Source organism: Lytechinus variegatus, chromosome 17, assembly GCF_018143015.1.
Source record: "Lytechinus variegatus isolate NC3 chromosome 17, Lvar_3.0, whole genome shotgun sequence".
Taxonomy (NCBI): Eukaryota; Metazoa; Echinodermata; class Echinoidea; order Temnopleuroida; family Toxopneustidae; genus Lytechinus; species Lytechinus variegatus.
The window spans coordinates 15244905-15266860 of record NC_054756.1 but is presented as its reverse complement, the minus strand read 5'-3'; the positions used below and the strand labels follow the sequence as shown (position 1 = coordinate 15266860).

The window sequence follows — 21956 nt, the reverse complement described above, 5'->3', positions numbered from 1 at the left end:
TAGTTTATCACATTTGAATGGAGGGTCATTCTCAGAAAAATGCACCAATTGATGGGGGGAAAATCGTAAAAATGAAGTCTACAGAATGGGTTGAAAGATGCATATTGTGAAAGTACCATGTATGAGAAAGTGGAAACAGAAAAGGGGCAAGTCGCTGTTGCGTCAATTTGAAGTACTGACCGGATTAACTCGAGCACTGTATATCAACGTTACGGAGGTTAATCGTTAGCATTGCCCACTTATGTTACTCGATTAAATCACTTTTGAAATGATTGGAATTGAAATGCACATAATTTAGTTTCAGTGTGGTATCAAAAATTTTATCTCTGAAGCCAAAATGTTTGAAAGATGGAAAAATATTCAATATTGTTTTTCAGAACTAGGATTTTACCAAATAACATATAACAAAATGTACCATAAAAATCATTGCACATCTTTCGTTCAGTATAATGTTCATAATTTGAATGAGTGAACCTTAAAATAAGTTTCATCCATAACCTGAGATCCTAAGCAATGCATGACCAATGCTGGGAATCCAAAGATAGTCTACCATTAAATTCTCTCGATGGCATTTAACTCTGTCAATCTTCGTTACGGAAGTTAAAATTAAGTTACAAGTTGCAATACTTATTTTGTTAGCTTAGGAACATCCATATCAAGGTATTCGTATATCATTTTTTTTTAAGATTAATGTGAAACGCATTTCTTAATTTTCCACCCCCCCCCCCCCAAATAAAAAAATGTTAAAAATAGAACAGGAAACGGACAACTGCCATTTTTGTTGTCGTTCTTGGTCACAGTTAAAATGAGAAAACCGAATAACCGGGCCACAGAATTGTAGTTCGTCTTAGAAGTTTCTGGCCTCAAGTAATCCTAAGCAAGATCCTAAGAAATGCATTACCAACTGTGGGAATCCCAAGATACTTTACCATCAAATCATCGAGTGGCCTTTACCTTTGTCAATCTTCATTACGGAAGTTAAATCAAGTTACAAATTGCAATATTTATTGTTAGCTTAGGAAAATCCATATTTAGGTATTCGTATTACCTTTTTTTTAATAAATAAAGATAAATGTGACGCGCATAGCTTAATTTGCCACCCCCTAAAAATGTGAAAATATGACATGAAACGGAAACTACGGAAACTGTAATTTTATTGTCGTTCTTGTTCAAAGTTGGAATGAGAAAACCGAATAACAGGGCCACAGAATTGCAGTTCATCTTAAAAGTTTCTGGCAATAAACAAAATAAAACAATCGTTGTCCCGTAACGGGGATGAGTTCTCTGGGTTACGAGGGATCCAGCCGCTTGCCAATAGCCAAAAAAGATAGAGAGAAAAAAAAAACGTTTAAAAGGACATGGGGAAACGAATAATAATAAAGTGAGTAAAACAAGAGGCTAAAATATCAGAAATACATAAATTATTAATGGAATCTATATGATCTAATCGCAATTTTCGTTTCATTATTTTGTTTCATCGAGATACCTAATTACGCATCCTGTTACAAAAATGATTTACAAAAATGATGAATAGCCAAAATGTTTGATTATCGAAATACGTATTTCATTAATAAATTCCAACAAACCTTGAGTGTTTGAATACCCCTTTCTACGTTTTCATGTAGGTAGACCTATATCAAATATTTCAGCTCTTTTCATGCGCATTAAAGGGGTCATCCAGGCTCAAAAAATATGTTCTGAATAGATAATAATCTGAAAAAATAAAATACTGCAAATATGATCAAAATCGAACAAGGAATAACGAAGTTATGCCATTTTAAAGATTTGCATTATTTTAGGGGAACAGTTTGGTCTATGCATATCTTCATGAATATCTAAAGAGTTGATTGATGGTGTACATACATGTAACCCCACTTGTTCTTTTGTATTCTATTGCATGAAATTATTTTTTTATTCAATTTATATCCTCTTTATTTGAAAGTGTGCTTAAAATGTCTGTATTTTATATTGGAATGACACATTTTCAGCTAGCGCTTTGCACTCGCTGCGCATTAGTTCCTTAGCAAGACACCCATCCTTTTTATGATTACAAAAAGTTAATAGAATGTCCCGTTTTGGGTTCTAAACTTCAAAAAGCGCGCGTTTTAACTTTTCAATAATTGTTTATTGGATATATATCTTGTTCTCAAATTAAAACGTCCAAAAATGATTGTTTTCAGATCAAAACTTAACAAATTTACAGTCGCATCAATTAAGATACCCATCCTTGTAATTGGTACAAACACTGTTTAGAATGTCAAGGTTTCAGTCAGAATACTAAAAAAAATCAGCTAGCACTTTGTACTCACATTAATAGTTTATTCAGATATCCTCCTGATCATTTTTACAAAAAATGCTTAGAATCTCAAGTTTTCAGGTAAGACTATACACAAGTTTTAACTCGCGCTTTGCGCTCACATTTTTGATCGGTGAAATAACCCTCCTCATCATTGCTCATGAGTCATTGCAAATAGTTTTCCGTTCTGTTTCCTTGTCCATGAAAGTTTTATTGTTTCTCCTTATTCCCTTTCTTTCCACCGTTTCTGCCGACTTCAGCATTAGACAAAGCCATGTCACATGTTCTGGAACTAGAATCGTACTATCAATCTCAGCAAAGTACATCAAAGAAGTGTATTAACTTCCGTAACAATAATTGTTACGGAAGTTAATGCACTTTATATAGCAAAGGAAGTTAAAATTGTTAAGTTCTAAAGAAGATGCCAATATTCCAAATTTGTAGTATGAATTATTTAAAATTCCAAAAGCATTAAATATCGTATATAATTCGCGGGAAATTGTTTTCGCTGGCAATTTTCCCTCTTTACAAAGTGATGTCGAAAATAAGGTGTGTAATAATAATTTTACAAGGATGAATAGCTATCATTTTTATGGGTGAGTAGGTGGAGGGTACCTTACATGATTTATATCTGTATGATCCGGAGTGATTCATTATAGCACAAATTTGTAGCATATTCAAGAAAAAATGTTACGGAAGTTAATGCGTTACGGAAGTTAATGTCTTTATGCTTTAAGGTCCAACGTGGTCCTTATATAGCAGCCCTAACTTTGCAAACTGTATTTATTATGAAAGGTGTCTCTTATTCTATATAATGCTGAATTCTCAACAGAACTGCTAAAGTGCATATCTTCTTAAGGTGCGTTACGGATGTTAAATCTGTTTAGTCATACATTTCATTTTGTAAGAATAGTCCTTTATTTTCGTGTAAAACAGGAAACACATATGATAATTCCCTATCAATTATTTATTATTGATTATCACTCTACTTGCAGACACATTATCATGTAATATAATTCAGTTTGAAAGGGAGAAAAAACTTGTGGCAGTATTCGTTACGGAGGTTAAAATAAATTTGGGACAAAGTTAAAAGTGAAATTAATCACAAAGTGATCATCAAATACTAGGATAAGCGCAGTATGTCAGACGTTTACACCATGCTGCCCTCACCAGACATCAATGTAGGTAAGAAATACAGAGTACTTATAAAAGAGAATGATAGTAAAATCTAAAACTGACCCGAGACAGTGTCTATTCTAACAAAAAGCAAAAATAAGAGGCTTTTGTAATAAAATTAGAGCTTTACAAGTCACTGGTCGCATATGCTTTGTGAAACTAGTCTATTATTGTCATTTTCTTGATAAAAATTTTGTAGAAAATGTTCAGGGTTGTGAAGCTAGCGGCCATAAGATAGTCGAGACACGTTTTTTGTGAATTGTATCATTTTTTTGAGAATGACCCTGGACAATCTATTCGTGACGCCATTACTGCAGTGTTATATTTACCATTGTTCTCAGCGGATGTCTTTTTCCAATGGAAAATATCACAGGCCTAGGGGCATGCATGGGACAACTCATCTATTGACGCATACGTCTTAAATGTAATATACCCCCCCCCTCCCGCCAGAGAGGGCTTTGTCCATGATCTACTGTTTTACCTTGCCTCCATGAATACCCCCCCCCCTTCCCACCCCTTCTCCCTTTAGCTTTCCTTTCCTCTATTCTCCCTCAATTTGATTTTCCAGCAACGACACTTGTCACTTCTTCCTTCAAATATGTATCCCGTCACCACGGCTCTAAGTGTTCGGAAAAGACCAACCGGAGGTTTCGGTTCAAGGGGGGGGGGGGGGGTGATCCCTTTTGTTGCTGAATAATATGCGATGCCATGTTATTCCCACCAGGGCATCTTCTGAATTTAGTCATAAGTGTATTTCCTCTGTCTGCTTGGTTTCCTCTTTGCTCTTGGTGGGTACATTCGTGTTTTCATGTAACATCACAGAGTAACACAGCCACACCAAACGTAAATGAATCCAAAGCAAACACACGGGGCCCGGGGAACACTTTATTTAACGTGGGTTGCTGGTTTAAAGTTGACGTGCATTAAAAAGAAGCAATGGAGTTGGATACAAAATAAAGTTGCTGTTCCAGGAAAAAAAATTGACTTGCGAGAAAAAAAAAGGGTTTCGCTACAAATTTAAGCTGATTTTGATTACATTTCTCCTCCTAGTATTTATCATACATGTATACCTACCAGATTTCCAAGGGGCACTGCCTGTTATGAACTTATGAACTTATGAACAAACCTTCGAAATTACAAACCTTATTTCGTGTTCAGACGACCCTCGTTTCTTTTTTTTGCGATTCTTGTTTCGTTTTTAGACAAACCTTATTTCGTTTTCGGAAGAACATCACTTCGTTTTCGGACGAGCGTTTTCAGGACAGTATCTTATTTCGTTTTCGGATTACTAACCATCAGAATATTGAACCGTATTTCATTTTTGGATTAACAAGTCTTCCGAAATGATTTTTTAAAGTTGTTTATATACTTGGTGTGACGGAGACATCAAGGGAAGTGGAGAAACGGAAGGTCATTCAACTTTGAATGACGTTTGCCTCGTTTGCAATTCATGTAGTTAAAATGTCAAATCTCTCTTCTGTCTGTGAGTCGGTATCCTGTTTGAGGGTCCCTCAAACAGGAGGAGATTTGCCGCTCTATGGGGCACAGGGAATAGGCATCCCCTCCCTTTCATAGAGGGAGAGAGATGAAAATGAATATACAATTTGAACCGAGGACCGAAGAACATGAAACATTGTGAAAATTGGATGTACAGAAAGGTTCACGTACAAGATCATTGAGTATAGTCTCCTAAATAATAGCAAATTACTATACTTGATTGATTGATTGGTTGGTTGGTTGATTGATTGATAAAATCTTTATTTCATTTCAAATTCTCAAACTCTAGAATTACAAGGTAAAGTGAAATAAAAGCAATATAGGGGAATGGAATAATGAAGAAAAAGTCTCTCGTTGCCGCAAATCATGCAAAACGAAAAAAAGAATAGCTTCCTGTAGTCTGCATGCGTTTACAATGGTAGCGTGACCCCATAATGTTATCAGCAACGCCAGGAAGAATTGCCTTCCTTTATCACCAGAGAAGCTATAAGAAATATCCGTAACAGTGTTAATATTATTGATGAATTTCCTATAGACATATATTGATTAACCCCACGTATATCACTTAAGCTGCGGTCACATTAACAAGACTGACTCCAAACCGACCGTTGGGCTGTCATTGGTAAAAATATGATAACTTTGTTCGTTCTGAAGTCGGTTTCGTTCGAGTGACTACATGGTACGACTGTCTACTGAATCTCGCCATACGGTAAATCATAGCCGCCTCATCATTTTAATGATTTTATCACCAAAAATCGTCACGAAACCATGGAAACACAACCACAGAATCTCCACGATGTTTTAGTATTTTCACACTGGAACCATGCACTCAAATTAATTATTTTTTTTTTACTTTACAAACGAGGTGTGTGGATCCCTATGGATCCCTTTTTCTTCAAAATTAGACGGGATGACGCATTGAATTACACTGTTAGAAAATTTGTCCTTAAAATAAAAGAAGTTCCTGCAGCAGAGTCTCGAGAACACCTGTAATCTTACCAAATTGCGTAATCTTACAGGAAATTGGTATTGGGTGTATGGAACCTTACAAATTTCCTTTAATAAAACACCCTTTTCCCCTTTTTAAACAGACCTGATCTGTTAAACTGCAGAAAAATTTCTGTTTTATGAATTAACAGAATGATTCTGTGATTGCTCTTTGCAAAATAGTCTTTATTTTTTCTGTAAAATCAGGGAATTTTTAACAGTGTACGTAATAATGAGACAATGGCGTTTACATGACTCTAGATGGTTTCAAACCGCCTCGATCATAAGAATCCCCGTTAAATTACGAGAACTTTTTTTATGCTAAAAAATACCCATTAATTATTCTTGCATTCACACCGCCCTGAAACATACCTTTCGGGATAAGTTCCTAAAGTTACGAGCATGCGCAGTAAGATCTGATATGCAAGCGAGGCGCGAGATTCAAAATCACTAGCTCAGCAGCCACCCAACACGCTGGGCCAAAAGTTCCCGTAAATTGCCAAAATACCTGCGACCTTGGAAAAATCCCCGCGAAAGTTCTCGTAATTTCGCCAAGTAAGTACTATTTACTGGGTATTTTCTTTCCGGGAAATTACGCGTAGTTTGCTTTCACATTACCAAAATACCTGGAACTGCCGAACTTGCGAGGCGGTCTCAAATTTATGTATTATTTTCTAATGGACGGGGCTTATAAACCTCTAACAAGATAATAAGTCAACAAATGGAATTACTTCTGGAATCGTTTTTTTTATATAGGGGATTTTTTCTCGGGGGAGGGTATAAATAATATACCTGTCCACTCATCCGCCTTCCAGACCTACCGCTTATTTGTTTACGGCATCAATCACATTTTTCGTGCATTATATTCTTTCCAGGTCATTTTATATATTTTTATACACATCATTGAATCCAGTTTGCTTGAGTCCACGATGGCATGTGTTCTACCTACGTTCAGCAGCACCCATCCATCTTCTCAGGGCATTCTCCCCTTTTTCTTTTCTTTTTCTGGGGGGGAGGGGTGGGGAAGGGTGGATATATTTTAGGACAGGTTGTTTTGTCCTATACAACTTATAATTTTTGATAACTTCGTGTTTATTTTGTGAGTATTATTTTTCTCTCATTATTTTTTTTTATTTGATTACATATATCTGTATTGGTACTTTGTTATTTGTTGTGTTATCTATTTTTTGAGGGGCCCACATTGTACAAGCATTGCTTTTTAGTGGGTCCCTCCATTTCCATCTTAATTTAATTTCTATTGAAAAATAGTATACTTATTTGAAACCTCCAGTGTGTTGCCCAAATTGTCTAAGTGTTTTTTTTTTCACAACATATGTATTATTATTTTTGTTTCTTTGCAACGGATACAAATACTTATGTTTATATATGGTATACAATTTGTTTTTGTTTGATGGAAGTGAAATAAATAAATTTGAATTTGAATATAATCTTGGGATCTTAGGTCGAACATGACCTAATAGACTTCAGCTTGAATTTTGAAGGTGAACATCGATTTGTATTACAAAAAATGCCAAACAATAGTTTGTAAACATTGACAATTCTCTAAGATCGGATGTAGAATATTTGAGTTATGAAATGTTAGTTTTGCGTGGTTTAAGGTGCAAAGTACACCACACACCCAGTTTTCTTATTATCTAACTTGGATCTTTTTACACCAATTAATTATTTTTATTCTTTGAACGGAATCCGGCTGGCCATGAAGCATGTAAAATGATTATTGCAACTTATTGTGATTAAAGGGGAATCCAGGAGTTGGCAGTTGGATAGGAGAAAAATAAATAAAAATGAATGGTGAACAATTGAAAGAAATCGGAGAATCAATACGAAAGTTATGGCTGACTTGAAATTGAGATTTCAAAGGCTATGTAGATTTCAAATTGACAACTGGGTAGGTAAATTATGACAAGGGGCAAGGGTAACTTTTCATTGGCCATGTACTTGTTATCAGGGATTTGTGGTATTCTAATATAGTAAGTATCCATTTCCCTCGGGCAGTAATCATGTAACACAGGTAGTATATTTGTTTATGTCCTCATGAAAGAAAAATATAATTTGAAGTAAAACTGTTGAAAAAATGCAATTTTATTCATTTTATGAAAGAGTAGTCCCTGTCTTACATTATACATCACTATGACATCACGTATGCGGCCAATTTGAAGTCTCCATGGGTATTATGATTACCAATAATACAACATTCAAAAATTCATAACTTTCTTGTTGTTTGTCCGGTATTTTTCCAACTTTCACCCATCAAATTGTCTGATTTTTCATTTTCCTTTAAAAACGATTATTTATTTGGGTTGGATTCCCCTTTAATTTACTATAGGATATAGAGCTTCATTATCACTTTCTATTATAAATGTTTGTTGTTTCTTATTTTATCACTGGCTCCCGCTTACACATTCTGCGAATGATTATTTTATGAGATAGAGAGAAAAACAAATCTTTAGCAAGTTATTATTTTCCATGTTTATATGACTTCGCTGAATTTTCAGTGTCATATATGCTTGTTTTATCTTTCTTATTTCACATTGAGAATTAGTGTTGGTGTAGATTTAGAGTTTAGTTTAAACGTATACTGCTATAATATGCGTCTGCATCAGTAAAGGCCACAGCAAGCACTTTTACATCTTTGATGAATTCACGGTGTTAGTCGAACACACATTGAAATTATTATAACACGTTCTGTTTGTTATTGCTGTTACACCCTTGGTGTTATGTCCAAGCTCAATGGTGTATTGTTACCGCCTGGGGCCTGTTGCACACAGAAAAAAAAATAAACTGAGGCATTTTTTCAATGGTTTTCAATGTGTTATCGTTAAAGGCATAATATTATCTGCCATAGTTTTTTATGGCAAAAGTTTTATGCAACAGACCCCGAGTGTATGTATTATCTTCGTGTTTTGTGCAGTGCTCCCAATTTGTGTGGTTGACCTAGCTACGCCTTCCTCGTACGAATCAGCCACATTTCTCTCTACTACAGGATGTCGAGAGGAACTGCGATTACCTTTTTTTCATACCATTATTACTCTGCAGTAGTTGAAGTACGGCTACTCTTTGGAACCTTAGTTCTTTGCCATTTTGTGTTATTATGTGGTGGGTCAAACAATTTCGTCACAAATTATTACCTGCACGCATGGATTAATACGCGGTTTTGTAGATCAGTGGTGACCAAGTTTGTGGAAGCTGTGATCGATTTTTCCGAGATTCAGGTGTTTTGTGGTAAGCTTCTTCATCGTTGCAGCATGGGGTTAGGGTCGAAAGGATTATTGGGGAGCCCCTTCACCTGTCCCCTCCCCCCCCCCTCCCGCTTGTCATTCTCTCTCCGCACTCACGCCCACCCTCAAGGGACACTTTCCATCATCTTTTTGGTCTGTATACACTTTTTATACACTCGATGCTGTCATGTAGGTGATATTTTGCATTTCTACGAGCTTTGTCTACATCTCCCATTATTTGTTTGCGCTACCTCTTCAGGCTCAGGCTGCACCCTTCTCCCACCCCTTCCCACCCCACCAGCACCCCTTTACTCTCCACCCTTTACCCCTTCCCTTTTCAACATGCACCCCTCATCGTCTCTTCAAGAGCGGGCATCGTTGTTTCATGCCCTCATCATAATTATAGGCAGATGATTTCATTAACGAAAATTCTGGATTGCCTACTATATCTCTTCTATCGGAATAATTTACGGATATCTAAGCTTGAACATGGATAACATTCTGAATTGTTTTTCTTAGATGTCATGACAACAGTGGCGTCTCCTCCGACCACACCTAGCAACGACCGAACAACGTCATCAGCGTTCGTCAATGATATGACAAGTCTTGAACCAACTGGATCCACGACAGGAGTTGGCCCAACGAGTGAGTCGAACCAAGGTATGTGAATTTGATGCTTATTCTATTTTACTGAAAACAAGTAATGTTTGGTTACTGATTTGTTTAATAAATTTGCATGTATAATGTTAAGCATAAATAGGTGACTGGATTATGAACTGCTGTATGTGAGTGTAACATTTCCTGGCAATCTGTTTGAAATGTGTTTTTTTTTCTTCTAATAGCATCGAGCTCAAGTTGTGGCAAAATACGGTAAAGTTTCATGCAATGTCACAAACGGTTTAATTCACCATTATGTGTAAATTATTCAGTGAGGCAACCGATGATGTAATAAGTTCCCTTTTCCGTTTGATAAAGAATAATTAACCATCAGGGATTTCAACAGGGGAAACATAGAAAGGGAGAGTTGGCCTGACTGTCCGTTGGGGAGATATTGTTGACCCGATTTAACAGTTGAACTCTGAAATTCATATACAGGTTTTACATGGACCACCTGACTTCGCAGGGAATGGGTTAACTCATATATATATTTCTAGCTCTCTTGGTGAAAATATCATTTCATCGTTGGCCTGCGTTGAGAGATAACAGTGTGTGGGGGAGAAGGGGATGTGTGTATAAGGAGGAGGGAATGTATTTGTAGTATTTTTATTTAGCCAAATGGGTAAGAGCTTCTTATAAGAGGGAGGTGTGATGCAAAATAAATACAATGGATATTGTTTTACATGTATAATTGTTTTGAAGACAAACGGAGCAAACCTCCTTTGAATGAATTTTAAAAGAATTATCCTGATGTCACGGATTTTTCTAATAGGTTCTCCCGGAATTAAATGCTGTCAGCTCTAGTACGTTCGTGTGTTATTTCTCCACCCTATTGTTGGTATTAGCCACTTTAAGATACATGTCGATGATCATTATCTTATTTTTACTACATGGTAATTTAACAATAGATGAAGTTCAAAAATATCATGCGAGATTCAAACGATTTTATTACAAATACACACATTTTCATTTTGGGGGAAAATGATAACGATGATGAAAATAAACGATGTTGTAATTCAACAAAGATATATATTTCTGATTATTCACCGACAAGAAACAAGTGAAAAGACTCTGTGGTTTTCGAGGTAGTTGTTTTGGAAGTCACCATTGCCAAAAAATTACTTTGAGGTCGTGTGAGTATAACACGTTGATAGTTTCTTTGAAAATCCATGACCTTGAACTTATGAAAATAAGCTAGAGAGGTTTTCATAAAAGTCTATCACAACTTGCAGAGGAATTGATAAATGAAAATAAAAGAATTTGTCTTCACATGTATGGATTGGATTTTCGATGAATGGGGCAATTTTTCAAAGAAACAATCACTCTCATAGTTAGACAGTTAATTTTCACACTCAATAATGATTACATTGATTCAAATGAAATCTAAATATGATACCGCGGATATTAAACTCTGGGTTAAGATTGACATAATTTAGATTTTATACTTGTAAATCGTTACTGATTCGGGAACTGATTTAAATTCAAACGTTTAGAATAAAATATGACTCCAGACTTCGACTAGTCACTGTTTAAAGACGATGTGGATTTATCTTAAATTCACTAATTTAAAGGGGACCCGATGCATAACATGGTTAATAATTTCTCTAAGTGTGCATGGAGCCATCGCCCAACGTACACTCTAAAAAATGAAGTGCTGATTTAGCTCTTAAAGAGCGTGTATAGTGACTACACTTCAGAGTGCTGATTTGTCTAGTTCAGAACTTTTATTTCTTCAATAACTGAGATATGTCTATATAGATTTTATATAAAATATCAAAATTCATCGAAAACTGTATTGAAATTTGAACTAGACAAATCAGCACTCCGAAGTGCAGTCACTATACACGCTCTTTAAGAGCTAAATCAGCACTTCATTTTTTAGAGTGTATATTTTCTTCAACCCCCCCCCCCCCCTTTTTTTTAGTAAAACCGAAATGCGATTGCAAAAAGTATTTGAAAAATAGTAAATGGTCATACTACAAATAGTTAGATGCATTAAAACACTATATTCATTTCCATTTCAACACTTAGCAACTGTACAATCTTACCTACTACCTCATTTCATTTACGTAAACGTTCAGTTCAATACAGTTTTCGATGAATTTTGATATTTTATGAAATAAAAATAATAAAAAGAATAATAATAACGTTTTATTTACCCAGGGTAGCCACTTCAGTTAGGAAACTGCTCTACCAGCGGGCCCTGCATAACATTATATGTTCTTATGTTAACATTATGTGTAACATTATATGTTATTAACAGTATGTTACGTATAACATTATATGTTATTATGTTAACATTATGTTATATGTTGACATTTTATTTTATATAAAATCGATATAGACATATCTCACTTACTGAAGAAATAAAAGTTCTGGAAAACAAGTTTCATAGTTTTATTTGCCTTTGCATTTCACAGCATCGATGAGATTTGATTTTCAGTTATGCTCTAATAATTATGTACAATAGTTAGGTGTTTATACTCCTAATCGCTTTTAAAGCAATTAGGGTATAAACAATCAAGCAAGTTCATTAGTATACATTAGGTCTGGCTTCCATTTATTTTTTATTGGAATAGACAATTAAGCAGTTTGAAATTCACAAAAAAAAATCCATTAATCTATGGGTTCGTCATTTCTAATTTACATGTCATCGAGGTAATGATTAGCTGTCTATTGCATCCGGTGTTTTGGATTGTTTGTAAACTGAAAAAGGAAATAAGGAGCATGAGAAACGATGCGGGTTTTAGCAGTGACCGTGAGGACAGGAAATCAACGCGGAAGTCTATTCCTGGAACCTTCCCACAATCCCACTCAGTGACGTCACAAAATTACGCGTTACTTTGTCATGTGTTTGTAGACGACTGGTCCGCGCTCTCGGGAAATATTTTTATAACCAACACCCAAATGTTGGTTTTAAAAAGACCCTATTCGTTCTATATGAAAATTATTTTTAACCTACTGTCGATAAAAGACTTATGTTCACAGCTTAATCAACTTCTAAAAGTGTATGGCAAGCCAAATTTTGTTTTGTTTTTGTTGTTGTTGGGTGCATTTTGTGGGGGTGGAGCTTTCGGCATTTTTGACAGAAGTTGCGACGTGACCAATTTCGGAGTGATATACCCCCGAGGGTTATCCTTATTTTTTGCTTGTCGAAAGTAATTCACAAAATGGAAGAAAGTCTTGAATCATTAGTGTCCCTGTCAGATTTGACACCTTGAACAATGGGCATGATTAGGAGGAAAATCACGACCGAAATTCTGATCAAAATCGAAATCGTCATACGACCAAAACATTATTGATTAATCACTAAAATATTTTTGAATCAATTTTTATCCAGAGTAAATCGGACTAGAGTATTTCCTTCAAGCGTTTTAATTGTTTCCATTCTATTTCTGTTTATCTTTCGTCATGGACAGGTTGGGTGATCGCCGTAGCCGTGGTCGTGCCTCTCATCATCATCCTCATCGTCATCATGGCCTTTTGTTGTTACAGGTAAGGAATATGTGGGTATAGTTTTCACCAAATACGCTGATTACAGTATAATGCTTATTGTAACCACGCTGATTTCAGTATAATGCTTATTATAACCGTTGTCATAGTTGTCATGTGGATAATTATACGACTGTCAAGGCGCTTCATGGGACAGTCTGTTGGAAAGTATTTCACGAAGAGATATGTTTTTGGATATAAAGAGCTAGGCCTACTCCGGAGTGAAAAGAATATGATTTGAACAGATAAAGATAAATCAGACAGACAAAACGCTGAAAAAAAAATGGACAAGGAATAAGAAATTTATGGAATTTTAAAGATTTGCATTATTCCAGTGAAACAGTTCAAGGCATGTCCTTTTCTTTTGTATTTCATTGTCTTTAATGTCTTTAATGTTAGAAGGCACTGATACACCTCGCATCTGTGCGTTTTAATAGGATGCATCTACTGTCATTGGGGAGGTTTCGTCCCGCGATGTACGGACGGTTCAAGAATACAGTTAATGCACTGAAAATGCCCGTCAAAATGACAAAGAGCAGTTGAGAGGACTTTGTCGAAAATCTTTGAACCGGAACAGTAGTTTGGTTTTAAGTTTAGGAGCTGACGAAAAAGTATGTCGTTTGTCCAGAGTCGACTACGAAAGTTCTGCTGTTTTGATTCACCAGTTCTTGACAAAGAATTCTTGGTTAATCTGTGTCATGAAGGGCGTTCGAAAATACATTTTGTATGTTCTCGAGTCCTCATTACGCCGCGGAGCGAAAACTACATATTAACAGGCTGGAGTAAGACCGTGCAGAGTTTTGTATCTTAATGACTTTGTCATCGAGTTAATGTTCCAAATTAAATCTGAATTCGATGATTGCCCAAACGTGTTTTCGTTGCCATAACAATATTTTAATCGGCTTGCATGTGATAATGAATGAAAAAATTAAATACATTTCTTTCTTTTTTAATTGCAGGAAACGGAAAGAGGAGCAAAACAAACACGTCCCTCAAGTTGTGCTGGGGTACATCAAGAAAAAAGGAACACTCGGTGGTACTCTCAGACGTAATCGTGACCCGGAAAAGGATCTCACAGATAACCCGGAAGGGGAAGCAGACAACATTAAAAAAGGTGGCACACTGACACACTCACTGAGTAGCATGAAGCAGCAATTCGTCAAGCGTGTCACACTGAACCGAAACAGGCCCGAACTGCCACCGAAAAAGAATCCGAAGAAATCGAGCTCCCGATCGGTTACGAGTCATGCCGAAGTTGGATACGTTAGTCCGAAGGGCGCCCGAACGGATAGCGAGGTCGAAATTATGCAGCCGAACCCACCACCGGTGAAAAGATTCTCGACCGTTTCAATCGTATCGTCTGTCGACAACGGCCTCGATGAGGTCTTCAAGAGTGAATTAAGAACAAGTAGAAGCAGTGAGATGCTAGACGCGCTCATGGTGGAATTCGATGGTCGGGTCAACCACGGGTTCGATAATGAAGAATCTTCGGCAAGGTCGTCACCTTCCTTGCCGTCGAAGAACTCGCCCACAACAGAGCATGTAGTCGTTCACATTGCGCGTCCATCGTCCCCGAAACCTGAAACGCCAAAGGTGAATGGCTTTGATCATGATTCAGAGCAGAATGGAGAAGTTGAAACCGTAGAGACGGGTGCCAATCTTCAAAATGGTGAGGACAATTTAAATCCAGATCCAGAGTTTCTTAAGTCTGATGATGAGAGTGATTCACACGTGAAAGGCGAACCTGAAGCAGCAGTTGTCAACGGTGGTTACCTGGATGAGTCGCCTTACGACAGTTTAGGTGAACCCAAACCAGCACCGCCTGAAATTTTAAAAGCGAACGGTATTGGAGGTGAAGGGGGTTCACCTCATGAAAGTGCTAAGGAACGGAATCGACCATCCCCGTTAACATTAACAACCAACGGCGGGTCCGACCATGAGGGAGAGTCTGGTCCTGAGTCGCCGAAGTATGCATCACTGGCTGACATGAAATCACCAAATGGCGGGATAGGTGTTATTGGTAGCCCTTCTGCGACACCAACTAAACACGATTATGTCAATGTTGGACGCGGGAATTCAGTCTCTGCTATGACGCGCATCTCGGCGGAATTCCATCATCCGCGTCCCCCATCTCTTCCGCCAGATTCCCCTTGAGTGGTGACGAATAATCCACAGGCGTTGTCATAACTGCTGCTGCTGTTGTCTCCCTGGCAATATTATGAACTTTCCGGTTCAAAAATTAAATGGTGCTTCGTCAGGAAACTGAAAACTTTATTTTCCTTACTCAACTAAGCAAGTACGCAAGGTTCCCGGACGGTGCATGAAGAGTTGTGTTTAAACGCAACCAATTTAAATGCAAGTCGAAAATGCGTGCTTCTATTTGGTTGAAAATCAAGTCACGTGTGTATTTGGAGTTGTGTTTAATTCCATCTTTTTCTGCATATGGACCCCAGAACGTCTAAATTGAAATAATGTTTAAACAATGGTATAAGCAAATGGGACGACGCTTAGATTCACAGTCGCAGAAAGGTACGAATTTGAAAGTCGAATATAAAGGAGGCGAAGAAGAATGAGAATGAGAAAACGAAGAAAAAGAAGAAGAAGAGGAGGAAGAATAAAAAGATAATGACGATGATGATGGTGATGATGATGATGATGATGATGATTAAAAAGTAGAAGGTGATGATAAAAATGACGAACATGACGAAGAAAAATCACATGGAGGAGGGGGGGGGGGTTGGTAAAGAGACGTCATGTTTTTCATAGAAAAGAAGAGGGGGAACAAATGCAAGAGTTAAAACATTGTCCTGTGGTGAATTAGAACCACATATTATGGGTGACAAGATTTAAACGATACAGACTAATAAAAAAAATATGGACTAAGTGAGTATCTTTTGCGTTGATTTGTGACTTAGTTTTGTCATGTTCGTACTGCTGCAATGATTGTGTGTTTTGTAGTTTAAATGATTTTCGTTGTTTCGGCCAGGTAATTTCCCATGCATCTAATTCCCTGTCCTGCTCCTCCCGCCCCTTTTCTCTCCACACCCTCTTCCGCTGCTTTCTCCCCCCTCTTTATCTCATACGGCACCTGTCCCACCAAGTAATCACCGACTCCATTTTTAATGAAGAAAGTGATTTCATTTTTTTGTGTGCCCACGTTTTTCTTCCTTTTAATGAACATTTTATGACATGTTAAAACTTAAGTTTTTATTATTTTACATTATTCTATGAGGAAATCGATCATTCTGACTGATGAATCTTCGAACATACTTTGGAGAAATACAGATCTTTAGCATTTATAGAATCATGTACTCATTATTTATATCAGCGATTGTTTGGTATTATGTATTTTAATCAGGGTTATAATGTTCGATATTTATTCGCATTTTACTTAATTTCTTGCATAATCATAAGCGAAATTATTGCCAAATATTGTTCGACTCAGTTACATGTATTCGTAGAACAATAAAACTAGCTTTATCATTATGTTCATATCATAGTAATAACTGGTGTATATTGTTTTTATTTATTCTGTGTCCTTCCTTGTAGATTCTAACATAATATACATATACGATATCTTAGGCATTTAACTATTATACATGTAATAGCAAACATGGTATATGGCTATGCATGGCCTATATTTCTCTATGTTCTCTATGTAACAAGCCATTCTTAATGCCACCACTTTCCCAACGATTTGTCTGCGACCAGATTTTGGAATAAAACGCAGTAGAATTTGATGCTAATGTTGAGAGAAGGAATATCTTGTGTAGCGTTCTAAATCATCTTACGAATACGTATGTTCAAATCTGTGACTCTGCTGTCGAATTTAATATCTAGTCGTAAAGACATCACGTCACGTCAGAGCAATCGTACTATTAGCTACGATTTTAGATCCGTTCTTTACTCCAAAATAAAGGTTTGCAATCATCCAAACTTGTCATATTACGGCACTGCAAAAACTCTAGTGTTAATTTAACACCAGCACAGAATCTATATAATATGTCCACACCAGAGGAGTATTGAAACAACACCAGTTTGGAATCAAACCGATGCTGTTTAGATACTAATTGGTGTTATATAAACACCTTTCTGGTGTTAGACCAAAACGAAACTGGTGTTTAACACTTCTCTTGTGTGGACATATAGATTCCGGGCTGGTGTTAAATCAACACCGGAATTTTTGCAGTGTAGTAATCTTTGATTTAATACGGGCTTCAAAGAATCCCTTTCATTCACATTGGCAAAATGCGATTTGTATAAAAATCGAATCATGGACGAGTCGTAAGGTGTGCCAGCGGTGGCCTTCAATGTCAGTAAGTCCTCTTTTAGGTATAATACATAGCGTTGTTCGTAAATTTACATCGGACTGGCACGGGGTGATAGCTCGGCTAGATCCTGATTATTTTCAAAACTACAATCATTCATAGATCTACATTACGATGGAAAAGCTTTAATATAAACGGTAAAAATCGATAAGTAATTTTGGGGGTGCAGTGTCCTTGCACAAAGTGGAAGATGACTTCAGACTAAGGAGATGATTTAATTAGTCCAGTGTAGCAACGGAAGGAGCTTTTGTTTTATAATGCAGTTCAGTGCTGAGTGTCGGGCAAGTTGCTTATGGGGTCAGATACCTTTAGGTCTATCAATTCGGCATGTTCGGGCATACATTATTCTGAAGTAATATCATCCTCCGCTCTAGAAGCGACCACTTCATCGATGTCCGAACGATTGGGGGCTTCGAACTGCTCGTCCCCCATGTAAACACTGTCCTTTACTGCAACTATTCCTTCTTCATCAGAGACCACTGACCTGTGCAATGTGCTCGAGACTGTATCCTGATCATCATTGGACGCAGAGGGCGCCATGTACTCTGCTTCCATGCTCATGTACACGCAATCTTCACCAGCATGGCCAGTGTTAAGGCCTACGGGGTCTGCATCTTCAGGTTTGGGACTCTGACAGATTTCCATCGTCCCACCTGGAGGGGACTTTTCACCTTTTCGAAAGCCTATGGGCATTGTGAATGCCCTAGCTGGCAGCTTTGGAGGTTTGGTCTTGACACCCCCAGGTTCAAGTGATCCGATGGTCTCCGATTGGAAGGACGGTGAAAGATCATCCTTGTATATTTTCTTGTTCCTCCCTATCCTACGGAAGCCCCATAATATCACAACTGCCACACCGATGAAGATCATCAGTACTAAGATGATAATTCCTAGTACAGCACCAACGATCACACCAACGTTTTTATTTGTAGAACAGCCTGTATTGCAATGATTGAGAAATGGAAATAATACAAGGTTTCGATCATTCATTTGGAAAATGGTGTGTGCATTTGACCTTCATCTAGAACAACGTTTGATTTAGGCCTTCAATTAAAAAAAAACGTTATTCTTCTTTTGCAAATGGTAGAAAGTACTTTTACAGGGACACCGGCTGGGAAAATTGAGCAAGCGGGATTGGGTTATTGATGTTTTCATAAAGCTTGCTTGGATGATGAACATGATGAACAAGACAATCGTTTTGGGGGCATAGAAAACTGCTAGATAGAACACATGGTATTGCCTTGACGCCTATGTTTATGGCAAACTCATACTTTTTTTTTTAATCAATCATAGTAGACCAGTGTTTTGAGGTTCAATCAAACACAGATGGGTAAAAAATGTGTGGTTAAAACACCAGGGCGGAAATTAGATTTTACTAGAGGGATCGATTCCCCTCCGATACTCATGTCCATGAGCAATTGGAGCAATTCATTTGTAATTCTATTCCTTCTTAAACACGTTCGGGAGTTTTGAAAGCAAAACTTTATCGCTAATCTATGATGAAATATGATATAAATAAATGGGTAAGTATACCTTTCTGGAAAGTATCACACACCACGCTGGCGTCTTCGTTGTGTGCGCAGTTGTGTTCACCTATCCCGTTGTGCTTACAATCTGTTAGACGTAACTCTGTTCCTTCGCACTGGACTTCATCCATGAAGATTTCTCCCGATCCTTTGCCAAAGTGTGCAGATCCCAGGGCCTCCAAGGCTCCTTGAAACCCGAGCATTCTGCATACTACGGTAGCATCGAAACTGTCCCATCGGTCGTGGCAAACAGTTCCCCATCTACCACCTTGTTGTATCTCAACGCGGCCTTCGGCAGCGTTCGATCCTCCCACGAGACGAACTAGTTGGTGCAGATGGAAAGAAGAAGAAGCGGTTGATGAACAGAGCACCAGAGTACGATACTGTAGGATAATAGTTTGTGATTTATCGAACGAAGTAGGTTTGCTTTATTTCATCCTTCAATAATTATGTAAATTATGTACATTATCGTATACTCACAAACAAGAATCGCTGGGATATTCAGTACTTTGCAATCCCTCGAACAACTAGTCTGCGCGGCGGGAAGAGGTGATCCTTGGGCTTACAGTTACAAAGCTTTAGATTTGAATCCCTGAATGATTGTGGACCAAATCTCAATTTTCATTTAACTTGATGAGAATTAAGGCGATACTTTGCCAGAAAAAAATGCTAGTCCAAGATTTGTAGCCCGATCGAATAAAAGTATCTAAGGTGTATAGTGGCAAGGAAAGAAAAAAAGGGATTGTAATTAAGAAGATACAGTTTATTTCGTTACTCTGTAAAGCCATGCATTGGAGGCGGGAAAAAAAACGATGATAAAATACAATATCTTGATTATCACCATTGGAAAAACAGATGGCACCCGCATCTTTTTCATGACTGCAAACATTTGTCCCGAATCCACCATGCATGCAGTATGCAAGGTGCTCCTCTGATCCTCTGCAGCGGACGCCATCCAAGATACTGTCCCCCGAACCCTTGCCGAAGTTGGCAGAATGCGTTGCTTCCAGTGCGCCATCGAAGTCTAGCATCCGACATACCACCGTTGCGTCACTGACGTCCCAGTGGCTGTCACAGACGGTTCCCCAGGCTCCGTCGTAAAGAATTTCAACCCTACCCTGCCTTCCATCAGGAGCGCCATCGGCTCCGTCGCCTCCCACAAGACGAACTTCGAACGGATCTGGAACGCGGAAAGACTCGAAAGTTAATGCGAAGCTGCGGATAAGACTATAAAGGAACTGTATAAGTTTTACTTTTGATTTGATTTGAATATGACCCTAAATTCATTGTTTACACTCTCAGGGAAGAAAATAAAAGGGTACTAAAAGACTGATTACATTTTTGTCACAAATATTATCCGCTATTATTGGCAATTTAATCAGAAGTGCTTCCGTGGCTTCAGAAGTCCTTATAAGCCTTCACCCTGTACACAACGGATCAACGATTTATATTGTATTCGAGAGGGTAAAATCCAACAAAAGATGGTGCCAATGAGTGGCGTAATGAGCTAAATATTTTTTTAGAGGGCCAGATACGGCGTATAGGGAAAAATTATTTTTTAAAAAATAAGAGCGAGCCAAAATATCGACATTTTTATCTAAAAAAAAAATAATAATTGATAGATTTTGACATAATATTCAGAAATATTCACCTTCTCTCTTTCTTTTATTTAATTTAATCGGTTGTGATTTTTGGGGGAGGGGGCGCGCCCAAGCCCCTCCCCACTCACCATCTGTATGCAACCTTTTAAAATCTTCAGAATTATGAATTTCATCGTTTTGATGTGCATCGTTCTTAGGTGGGTCCACTGATACAGATAAGTTAAGAACCACATACCCGACCCCATGTAGCATCTGACTCCTGCGTCGTCGTCATGATGGCAATCAAGGACACCAATCCCTTGATGGTAGCAATTTAGTTTGTCATCTGTGGAGTCGCAACCGAGGATCCTTCCAGACCCTTGGCCATAGGCAGCAGCACCAGGCGCGGCCAGTGCCCCATCAAAGCCGAGCAGTTGGCATACAGCCTTGGCACTCTGAAAGTCCCAGGTCTTGTCACAAACTGTTCCCCAAACACCTTCGTAGAAGATCTCCACCCTTCCTTCAGAAGTATCAGATCCTCCGATGAGACGAATCTTCGAAGAGTCTATGTGAAAAGATTAATTTAATTCGTAACGCCCAAGCTGACAAACCAATATTATGTCAGGATAAGTTTCTTTAATGATGACACCAAGTACTTCCTTACTTGATCAATCCTCTTTAAGTGGTACTTATTGTCATGTTAGTCGATATAACGTGCAATCTAAACTTCTGGGATGTAAAATTAATCCTGATCGGCTGCGGGTGACAAATCGAATTGGATTTTGACCTGAATAATTCAACATAAGTCCTTTGCGATTAAAGACATAAATCTATCATGTCTATTGAGCTCGACTGGTCACTCCAACCATAGACTATCAGAATTTATATCTGATATGATTTAAAGAGTGTGTTATAGTCGCATAATTGTTGAGTTTTTCTATAGCCTGGGGACAGTTTTATAAAGAACTTGGGATATTTATAATTACCCGCTTTAAGTTCCATGTTACATCAGAATCTTTACTTCAGTTTTATCCCTTTTCTTTTCAAAAATTGTTGTTTGTTTTTAAAAGGGCTCCTGGTATGAAGTGACTGAGAGGAAATCTAAGATTTGCTTAAAGGACAAGTCCACCCCAACAAAAACTGATTGGAATAAAAAGAGAAAAATCCATCAAGCATAACGC

The 21956-nt window shown here is 37.7% G+C and overlaps 2 protein-coding genes across 2 annotated transcripts in view; one reads left to right on the top strand and one right to left on the bottom strand.

Annotated features, from left to right (window-relative positions):
* Positions 1-16845, top strand: part of LOC121430676 — a 35799-nt gene extending 18954 nt beyond the window's left edge. The window contains exons 4-6 of the mRNA XM_041628017.1: positions 9715-9855; positions 13272-13347; positions 14304-16845. Of these exons, the coding sequence (XP_041483951.1) occupies positions 9715-9855; positions 13272-13347; positions 14304-15498 (1412 nt within the window). The 3' untranslated portion in view covers positions 15499-16845. The remainder of the gene's footprint in view (positions 1-9714; positions 9856-13271; positions 13348-14303) is intronic.
* A 1169-nt stretch (positions 16846-18014) lies between these two features.
* On the bottom strand, positions 18015-21348 carry LOC121431263 (deleted in malignant brain tumors 1 protein-like). Its single transcript, XM_041628771.1, has 4 exons — positions 21032-21348; positions 20037-20375; positions 19203-19517; positions 18015-18607 (listed from the first exon to the last, which is right to left on the bottom strand). The coding sequence occupies exons 1-4, from the start codon at positions 21039-21041 to the stop codon at positions 18015-18017; spliced, it is 1257 nt and encodes a 418-aa protein (XP_041484705.1). The 5' UTR covers positions 21042-21348.
* Positions 21349-21956: the final 608 nt, after the last annotated feature.